Source organism: Balaenoptera borealis (genome assembly GCF_965194805.1).
Source record: "Balaenoptera borealis genome assembly, chromosome: 18".
Lineage (NCBI taxonomy): Eukaryota > Metazoa > Chordata > Mammalia > Artiodactyla > Balaenopteridae > Balaenoptera > Balaenoptera borealis.
Genome location: NC_138877.1, coordinates 79,085,731 through 79,095,825, shown reverse-complemented (window position 1 = coordinate 79,095,825; position 10,095 = coordinate 79,085,731). Strand labels below are relative to the sequence as shown.

General features: G+C 63.6%; 1 protein-coding gene across 1 annotated transcript; it reads right to left on the bottom strand.

The window, feature by feature from the left end:
• Positions 1-1,294: 1,294 nt before the first annotated feature.
• On the bottom strand, positions 1,295-7,599 carry F7 (coagulation factor VII). The gene is made up of 8 exons (XM_082365849.1): positions 7,515-7,599; positions 6,028-6,188; positions 5,453-5,477; positions 5,265-5,378; positions 3,768-3,908; positions 2,813-2,922; positions 2,459-2,582; positions 1,295-1,945 (listed from the first exon to the last, which is right to left on the bottom strand). The coding sequence occupies exons 1-8, from the start codon at positions 7,582-7,584 to the stop codon at positions 1,347-1,349; spliced, it is 1,344 nt and encodes a 447-aa protein (XP_082221975.1). The 5' UTR covers positions 7,585-7,599; the 3' UTR covers positions 1,295-1,346.
• Between the last annotated feature and the right edge of the window lie 2,496 nt (positions 7,600-10,095).

Sequence of the window (10,095 nt, the reverse complement as noted above, 5' to 3'; positions counted from 1 at the left end):
CGGGGTGGCCTTGCCCACCTGGCCGGGTTCAGGTGGGGTCAGGCGCTCCCCTCCCTGGTCCCTGGTTCCTCATTCTTCCCAACCTGAGGCCTGTGTGCCCATCACCTGAGGGACTCGATAAGAAGGTAGGTCAAGGGGCCTCACCCCCATCCCACTGAGCTGGGCAGGACCTGGGAACCTGCATTTTTTTGGGAGCATCCCTGCTGGTCCCCAGGCAGGTGTCATCTGCTGGGGCCTCGGCTGGAAGGGACACCCAGTCCTCAGGGTTGGGGACTGTAGCCTCCAAATCCATGAGAGCTGTTGCGTTTGGAAACAGCTTCATGCAAGGTTCACTTCAGCAAAGATGGTGATGGTGAAGGAGACCTGCTCAGAGATAAACACGAGGGTCTCCGTGAAATGCCTCTGGACAATTCAGGCAGGGCAGGCAGCCACCGGGGGCTTGGAGGAGGCTCGGCTGCTTGCTGTCCGTGGGGGAGCAGGTGTGCAGAGCATGAGGCCGCGTGTTACGGTCAAGTTCGCACACTTAGAAAAGATCTGGGGGCTTCCCTGGTGGCGCAGTGGTTAAGAATCCGCCTGCCAAGGCAGGGTACACGGGTTCGAGCCCTAGTCCGGGAAGATCCCACATGCCACGGAGCAACTAAGCCCGTGCGCCACAACTACTGAGCCTGCGCTCTAGAGCCTGCGAGCCACAACTACTGAGCCGGTGTGCCGCAACTACTGAAGCCCATGCACCTAGAGCCCGTGCTCCACAACAAGAGAAGCCACCGCAGTGAGAAGCCCGCGCACCGCAACGAAGAGTAGTCCCTGCTCGCCGCAACTAGAGGAAGCCCATGCGCAGCAACGAAGACCCAACGCGGCCAAAAATAAATAAATTTATAAAAAGAAAAGAAAAGATCTGGAAGGATATTCAGCACAGTGAGTGGCGGATGCTAACAGTTTTTCTGTAATGAAGATGAAACGCTTGAGTGAGAGACGAACGTGTGGGGAAGCGGCACCGTCACCACGGGTGGACACGTCACCGGGGGTGGACACTCACGCCTCTGCTGCCGGCCCGGCGCGCCCAGTCCCCGCGTGCTCTGCCCGGTGTGTCACCTTCTGTCCCCCTCCCCTCTCCATCTGCCTCTTTGAAGCTCAGTCTCTCTTTCTCTCCAGCTCCTCAGAATCTCCCTCAGGTTTCTCTCTGTCTCTCCATCCCTCAGTCTCTCTCTGTCTGTCAGTCTCCCTGTCTCCCTCTCTGTGTCTCTGTTTCCGCTTCCCCTTCCCCTGCCCCAAGAACCACAGGAGAATTTCCGGCTTTGGTGCGCGAAGACCGGGCACACACGGCGGCTTTATTTGCGGGGCGGGCGCTAGGGCAGCAGCGGGGCCCGGACAAGGCCCCCCGAGGGCGGCGGGGAGCCCATGAGCCGGCGGAGCCAGGCCGTGTACTGGGAGACCCGGGTGTAGACGCCGAAGTGGCCGGCGGCCGCGCAGCCCTCGCCCCAGCTGACGACGCCCGTCAGGTACCAGGTGCCCTGGAAGTGGGTGGCGTGTGGGCCCCCACTGTCCCCCTTGCAGGCGTCCTTGCTGCCGTCCGTGTAGCCGGCGCAGAACATGTTGTCGGTGACGACGGGGCCGCCGGGCCTCCTGCGCGACTGCTGCCGGCAGTCCTGGGTCAGGAGCCGGGGCACGTGCACGGCCATGAGCCGGCGGGCCGTGGCGCCGCGCTCCAGGAGCTGGCCCCAGCCGCTGACGGCCGAGAAGCGCACGAAGGCCAGCGTCCCCTCGGCGAAGGCCGGCTCGGGCAGGCAGAGGGGCACCACGTGGTCGCCGAGGGCCACGGGCCGCGCCAGGCGGAGCAGGGCCAGGTCGTGGTCTGTCTTGCCCCGGACGTACTTGTCGGGGACGATGACCTGAGCCACCTGCCGCGCCTGCTCGTCACCCTCGTCCTGGCTGAGGTCGTGCTCGCCTGCGGGGGGGACCGTCCACTCACTCCCCGCCTCGCCTCCCGGGGCCCCGCGTCCCCCACCCCCGGTGGGCGAGCAGCCTCCTGGGGCTGCCGGGGGGTCAGCGTGGGCGTGAGTCGGGGCGGATCTGGCCCCGAGGTGCTGGAGGCAGGTGAGGGGTTCGGGCGGGCAGCCGTGGCTGGGTGAGGAGAGGGTGCCCCGGTTCCCCTGGTTCTTCCAGACGGGGCCTGGCCCTCCTGGGGTCCTCGTCGTCCCCTAAACCCACCGGGCAGCGCAGCCTTGGGTGGGGCACCCCCTCGGGGACCTTGGCGGGAGCAGCGTCACCCCAGGGCCGCATCTGGGTGGCAAAGAGGCTGAGGTGGGTGGCCACAGTGGCGCTGTGGGTATGGGGTCTGCCCAGACGCTGCCACTTCTCTTTGTGGGGAAGGTCACTGGTCGTGGAAGCCCCGAATCGTAGCCCCGAGGTTATCATTCAAGGACCGTCTCCCGGCAGAAGGAGGCGCCACGTGACCTACCCAGCACCACCGTCAGGTTCCTCCAGCTTCTGAGTCTGTCGAAACAGTGGGCTGCGGAGACCACCCAGACGGTGTCGAGCAGGGAGCCCCCGCACAGCAGCGCCCCATTCAGCTTCAGCATGGCCTGACGAGGGCACAGCAGATGCTGGAAGCTCGCGTTCCCGTCGTGGGTGCCTTGGGGGCTCCCCTTCCCGTGCACCCCGGGTGGGGGCTGCTTTACAGGCCGCTGCCGTCCGGCTAAGGGGGTGGAAAACTGGTGGACGCTGGCCGGACAGTGGGCACGCCGAGGCTGGACTCCTCTGCGCATGCCCGGAATCGCCACCCAGGTTCGACCCAGCGCTCCTGGAGCCTTACCTGCCAGGGACACTCTCCTTTGGGGCAGACGTGACCACCCACGATTCGGCCTTGGGGGTTGCTGTCGTTTCTTTTTTCCAGAACAGGCATTTTTCCGCACGGATATTCAACTGTGTAAAACAAATCCAGCAAGACGTGGGGATGTGTGAGGTGCTGGTGAGAAAGGCCAGCGGCCCTGCGGACGGGCGGCTGCGCCTCTGGTGCTGCCCAGGGCTGCGGCAGGCCCTTGCGGGAGCTGCCGGGGAAGCAGATGGCCCAGGGTCCTGGAGAGTGGGTCCCGCTCATTTTCCAAGGGGGGAAGACGTGCAGCTTGAAGTCACTAAAGGTGTAAAGGATAAGCTGTGTAAGGTGACCGGCATCTCAGACAATCAGGCTGCTCTTCCGACCCGGCTCTAAGTTTTCCATCCTCCAAGAAAGCCCCAGGCCAGAAAAGAAAGCCTTTAGAGGCGGCAGCTGAATTTCAGGCTTCCTAGACAAGGCTGGGTACATCCACCTCTGGAGAGACGCAGGGCTGGGGGTGGGGTCAGCTTTGGGAGCTGCAGCCCTGTCGCCTTTAGGCTGGGTTGGAGACGTTTTCCATTTTCCCAAAAGTGCTTGCCGTTTAAGAGACTTGGAATGCAGAATCGTGCTGCAGTCAGTACAGACACTGGGTGTGGTGCTGAGCCCGGCGCGGGGAGTGGGCGTGGGCAGCGCGCGCTGCCTTCTGCACCTGCCCCCTCTCCGGGGCTCCGCCCTGCCCACCGGGGCCCCTCCCTGCTCGGGGGGCGGGGGCGGCCGCCCCCACCCCAGCTTCCCCTCTGCCGCGCAGAGCGCGCCGGCAGTGCCTGGTAGATGCTCAGTGACGCTATGCTTCCCCCCACCCATCTTGTAGCCAGCGGGGGGGACGTGTGTCAGGACAGTGCTCATCAGAAGCGAAAGCACGCAGCCCTGGGCCTGGTCCCCGAGGGCCTGTTACCTGTGGGCGTGCAGGACACCCCGTCCGCCTGCAGCGCGTAGCCCTCGTGGCACCAGCAGGTGCGCCCAGCCTCCGCGTCACCCCTGCAGAACTGCTCACAGCCCCCGTTGTCATTCGGGCAGATCAGCTGGCTCTTCTTGTCTGAGGGCGGAGGGCATGGCCGACAGGGGCCCCGGTCAGGGCAAGCCAGCCCGGGGGCCACCCGTCCCTGGGCCAGGGGCCGTGTTCTGCACGAAGGTGGCACCCAGCTTCCGGCTCCAGGGACAGCCTGGCAGCAGGCTGCTCTGCAGACTGACCCGGAAGGGCAAGACCTGGAGTTTGGGGCGGGGTCCCACGTCTGAGCAGCCTCGCCAGTGGGGATGCGGGGCCGGCAGGCCGTGGCCTCCACACCGTCACCCCTCCCAGGCTGGGGAAAGCAGAGGCCCCTGGGGACGGTGGACGAGTCCGACTCAATCGGAGGCCAGCCCGCGAGCAGCCAGAGCCGGGAGGCTGGTCTGCAGCCGGGGCCTGGTGCCCCAGGGAGCCGCCCGGGCTGGCCGCTGGCTCAACCTGCCTCTGAAAAAGGGAACTTTGTTGTGGACACGTGGTTGGCTCGCTCTGCAAGTCCAGGGCCACCAGCGGGAAGGCCTGTCCTGGAGGTGAATTCACACCAGGACCGCTAAGCACCCAAGCTCCAGGTGACCGGCGGGGAGCCTCCTCCGTCTCTGACCGTGGTCCTTTGAGACGAGCTAGGTGGCATCAGAATGTTCACAGGTGGGGAGGGATCCCGGGAAGTGACTGCCCCCCTCTGATGAAGTCGTCCACTTTAATTTGATCTGCCTGACAAGAGTGTTGTTTTCCTGGGGGCCTGGGGCCACCTGGCATCAGCGTGACCCCTGGAGGGGCTGGACACGGGGGTCAGCCACATCCTTGTGCCTGAGCCCCAGTGGGACCTCAGGATCCCGGGGCTTGTGGGCGCGTCCCTGGCGGGTGAGTCTCTGTAAGTTCTGTCCCACATGGGCTCGGAGAACAGAACACCATCCACAGGGCTCCTGGGAAGAAGACGCTGGGAGCTCACACCTGGCCCCTCGGCTGTTTGAACCCATATCCTTTCCTGTGTGATAACGGTAACCGTGCCTGTGTCGGCCTTCAGAGCATGCTGACCTTCTAGCAGATGACTGAAGCTGAGGGTGGTCTGGGGAGCCCTGAGCTGTGTGATACTGTAGTACTGGGCCGACCCTTGTAACAGCAAGTAGGGAAGGCCGAGCTTCCCTGACCACCTCGCCACTGGGATGTGTGGAGCTGGCGGAGACGCAGTGATGCCCCGGGCCCCTCCGGGTGCATCAGCATTTCCCAGTGCCGGAGCCCAGAAGGGGACAGGGCGTCAAAAGGGGAAGAATTAGCACCTTAGAACCCCAGATCCGAGACTCTCAGGTTGAGGCCCTTCAAGGTCACCGAGGCCAACCTCCCCCCAGGCCGTGCTCAGCAGCCCCCCCCGGGGGCCCCGGGCCTCCTCACTCGTCTCACAGTTTCGGCCCTCGAAGCCATCCAGGCAGAAGCAGAGGTAGGACTGGAGCTGGTCCTCGCAGGAGCCCCCGTTCTGGCAGGGCCTGGAGGCGCACTGGTCCCCGTCTGCGAGCAAGTCAGTGTCAGGATGCCGAGAGGGGGGCTGGCGGGTAGAACAAGTCGGCTGGGCACATACTCACCGTTGTAAGAAATCCAGAACTGATTCTGAGGGAGCAAAGAGGAAGGTGCGTGACACAGGCGTGCACCAGAGGCAATGCTTATGGTCCCCACGGAAGGAGCTGGTGGGCTGGGGCGGGCTGGGGGGCTTCTGACCCGGCCCTCGTGATGGGCTCTGAAAGCCAGACTTTTTTCTCTGGAGACGAGGTGGGTGCATCCAGGGGAAGCGAGTTTTTTCCTAATATCCACCCACCATCGCTAAGGCCACCAGAGGTCACAGATTTCCTCTCCCAAGTCAGGATCCCCAGGCTTTAGCTCTGCCATGTCCGAGCTGTGAATGCGGACAAGACACCCCCGCTCCCTGAGCCCCCAGTTCCTCCTCGGATGCTGCGTGGACTGTCCAGTCACCCGCTGAGCGGGAGAAGGTGGGAAAGGGACGCACGGGCGCTCTGCCGACCGCAGAGGCCCCGTCAGTAAAAGGGATTCCCGAGGAATCCTCTGGCCAATGACGTAAAACTCGCAGGGTTGTCGTGAGAATCAAAGCAGGCCTCACAGCACGGGGTGGCCGCCACACGCCGCTAGCCCCAGGCGAGCTCACCGTCCTCTCCTTGCTCCTGAAGATCTCCCGGGCCTCCTCGAAGGAGCAGAGCTCCTCCCTGCACTCGCGCTCCAGGGACCCCGGCCACAGTTCCTCCAGCAACGAGTTGGCGCGCCGGGGCCGGTGCAGGACGCTGTGGGCTTGCTCCTGGGAGACAAAGACTGGAGGGCGGGCCGTGAGACGCTGGACGCCCGGGGGGGCCCACGCCCTCCCGTCCCCCGACCCCGCCCTTCCGCTAGGTGATGGGAGTCAGAGGGCTCCTGTCCACAGGCCTGGCTGAGTTTGCAATGGGAGCACGTTCTCGCTGCTGCCAACGGGCAGCACTGCACAAGCTTTATGTGCAGGAGGAAGGCAGCGTGCTCAGTAGGTCGTCATGACACATTGACGCCCTTGACCTGGTCCCGTCACGTCTAGGGGTTTATCCCGAGGAAACGCCCTTGACCTGGTCCCGTCACGTCTAGGGGTTTATCCCGAGGAAACGCCCTTGACCTGGTCCCTTCACTTCTAGGGGTTTATCCCGAGGAAACGCCCTTGACCTGGTCCCTTCACTTCTAGGAATTTATCCCGAGGAAATGCTCTGAGACCTGGTCCCGTCACTTCTAGGGGTTTATCCCGAGGAAACGCTCTGAGACCTGGTCCCTTCACTTCTAGGGGTTTATCCCGAGGAAACGCCCTTGACCTGGTCCCGTCACGTCTAGGGGTTTATCCCGAGGAAACGCCCTTGACCTGGTCCCTTCACTTCTAGGAATTTATCCCGAGGAAATGCTCTGAGACCTGCACAGAGACCCAGCCATCAGGAAAGCTGGAGACAAATAATCTGAAACACTAAATGATGGTGCCCCATGATGCTTAAGAAGGTGCGATATTAAGTGAAAAAAGAAGACAAGCAGGAAGGACCATGGGCGGCACCAGCTCTGCCACTCGGACCCCAGAGTCTGGCCGTGGGATCTGAGGGACGACGTGAACCGGACTTTACGGGACAGTGTCGGTGCCTGATTCCCACCTCGGCCCCTCGGTGCTGGAGAGTCACGATGACAGCTCACAGAGCTGTCCCCGTGTTACCGGCTCAGGCTTCCCAGTGTCTGCGAGGGTGGGGTGCAGGGGTCACAGGCGTGGTGGCAGATCATCACGGTCCAGCGTCCCCACACCGTCCCTCGCGCCAGCCCCCCACCGAGAGGCCGAGAGAGCAGAGTGAGAGAGGCACCTCTGAGCCCCAGATCCTGTGCCAGGGGGTGGGGGGTTGTTGGCGGCAGGCGGGGGGCACCCACTGTTGGCCGGGGAACGCCACGGCTCCCAAAAGTCTGGAAAATAATTCCCCGAAGCCTTTCCTCCAAACGCTGGGCAAGGCCCTGGGCACCGTTTGCCGTTCGGAAGGAAAGCAGATCAGAGCGGAGCTGCCAGCAAACGGGAGCGCCCAGCATGTGGGCCAGCTTTGGGGGTCAGCTTCCCTTCCACTGGGTGAATGGGGAAACCTCCCCCCCGCGTACCTGCCACCAGGGACCCCTGCAGGCCAAGCAGAAGGTAGAGGAGGGCCAACCCCCGGAGCCGAGGAACCATGGCGAGGCCCTGGGTCGCTTAGTCTGTTGACTTTCCAGGTGGGGAGGCGGGCAAAGTTCTCCAAGAGCCAGAGAAGGTGGGGGAGGGAGGCCTCGCCTCCCAAGCACACGGGCATGCGGTCCCCCACCTAGCGCCTGCTGACGGGACAGCCGGGCCGCCCCAGGGCACGGGCCTGGGGAATCGGGCTCCTTGTCTGAGACGAGACACGGGCGTCAGGATGCATGTCTGGCGTGTGCAGCTCAAATGCGGCTCAGAAGTCTGCAGCCTGAGGACGTAGGACGGCAAGCTGGGAAACAGAACTGAACTGCGGGTGGAGAGCCGTCCCCCGCAGTGATGATACTGGGAAAGGGGAGCAGATGTGGGGCGTGAATGTGAATATTTCGTCACAGGGGAGGCCTGGTTTCTCAGCCAAAGGGCCCCTCTGGGAGCACAAGGGGGAGGGGTGCGCACCCCCAGCAGAGCCCCTGCCCCTGTCTCAGCCCTGGGGGGCCCGGGTCTTGTCCCTCATGCCCTCCTGGGCCCAGGCCACCAGCTGGGGTGACCAGCTATCCTGGCTGCCAGGCACGAAAGGGCTTCTCAAGATGCTGGACTTTCCAGGCTTAACTGGGACTGTCCTGGGCCCGTTGGGCTGGCGGTCACCCTGCAAGGCTCACTCAGGCGTCCAGCCTCCTCCAGAAGTAGCCTCCTTTCCATAAACGGGTGGAGGCTGGGGACACCAGCTCTGCGCATTTATCTTCAGAGGGGGAGCAAGGAGACCCAGCTGTTCCAGGCGGGTCTGGTGCTACTCCCTCCCCAGACGGAAGGCAGTCCTCAGAGGACAACATTTTACTTATCACCTCTGGAATTTCTATTTGTTACTGTCAACAATTGTTTAGGAATTCAGTTATACAGGAATTTATTTGTGAAGGGGGAGGGGGAGGGGGAGAGGAGGGGGAGGGGGAGAGGAGGGGGAGGGGGAGAGGAGGGGGAGGGGGAGAGGAGGGGGAGGGGGAGGGGAGGGGAAGGGGAGGGGAAGGGGAGGGGGAGAGGAGGGGAAGGGGAGGGGGAGAGGAGGGGAGGGGGAGAGGTGGGGGAGGGGAGAGGAGGGGAGGGACTCTCACAGCCCTTCGTGGCGACGCCTGGGCCCAGTGGGTGCAGCAGCTCCGGAGTCAGACCACCTGGCAGGGTCCCATCAGGGTCCGTCTCCTCCCAGCTTGGGGAGGAAGGGGCTCATTCCTTTGAGCCTCACTTTCTTTGCGGGGCAGCGGGCTGCTCATCCTGCCGAGAGCCTGGGGGTTTGCACTGCCCTGCGAGGGCTCCAGAAGCACCACCTGCCACCCCTGCCGGGTGCGGCCACTGCCCGGGGCTTCCTCCGGCCCCAGGGCTGCCCACCTTCTCAGACCGAGTGCAGCGCGGTCACTGGTCACTGACTCCTAGGGCTCCTCTCCAGCCGCCTGACCCAGCACCACCCCCAGGGGCTCCAGCGACGGGAATCTATCCAGTCCCAGGTCTGAAGGCAGGTGTCCCAGGGCCGCGCTCCCTCCAGAGGCTCTGGGGGAGGGTCCTTCTGGCCTCTTCCAGCTCCTGGGGCTCTGGTGGCCCTTGGTACCCCTGCCCTGCTGAGCCAGCCCTCCAGATTCTGCCTCGGCCGGCACATGGCTGTTCCCGCCTGGTGTGTGTGTGTGTGTCCAAATTTCCTGCTCCTTTATAAGGACACCAGCCATTGGACTAGGGGCCACCATGACCCCATCTTAACCGACTGCACCTGCAGCGACCCTGTATCCAAGCAGGATCACCTTCCGGGGTCCGGGCGGACAGGGGTCCTAGGGCGATGTTCGCAGCCCGGTGCCCCTGGCTTCCCTCGGATGGAGCGGAGCCGCACCTGTGTGGGGAGCCGCGTGAGGGGCGTCCTGACCCCAGGCCCAGTGGGGACAAGGCTCAGGGGTGAGGAAAGAACTCTGCTCCTTCTAGGGCTTCGCAAAGCATCACCGCTGAACCAGGTTTCCACAGACAAACGACCTGCCAGGCACAGGGCCTCAGCATGAATTAGGGCAATGCGAGGGACAGAGGCCCTCAGGTCCAGGGTGACGGGGTCCCCGCAGAGGTGGAGGGGACGCTGCAGGCCAGTGGGGACCTGGCTTTGAGGAGCCACTATGCCCACTGACACTTGTGCTATTTCTCCCAGGTGGCCGAGCACAGGTAGAGTTCACCCTATCTTATTCCTGCAGAAGAACCCCTGACAGGGGGGAGGGGGATGGGGGACATGGGCGCTGGGGTCGAGGGCTCAGGGATCAGGAGGCCCCACTCGCCCTGGGCCCCTCCGGCCCACACTGGCATCTGGGGGTGGGGGGCGTTCCAGTGAGGGCGAGCCTAACATTACCACCCAGTTTCAGATCCTGTGCCTTTACAGAGCAAGGCCGACAGCAAGAGGTGCTGATGTTTATTCAAACACCAGCCATACAATAAAGAACTCGGATTTTTAAATTTCACTTACATCAGTAGTGTAAAAAAAAAGGAACAGTGACTGAAGCA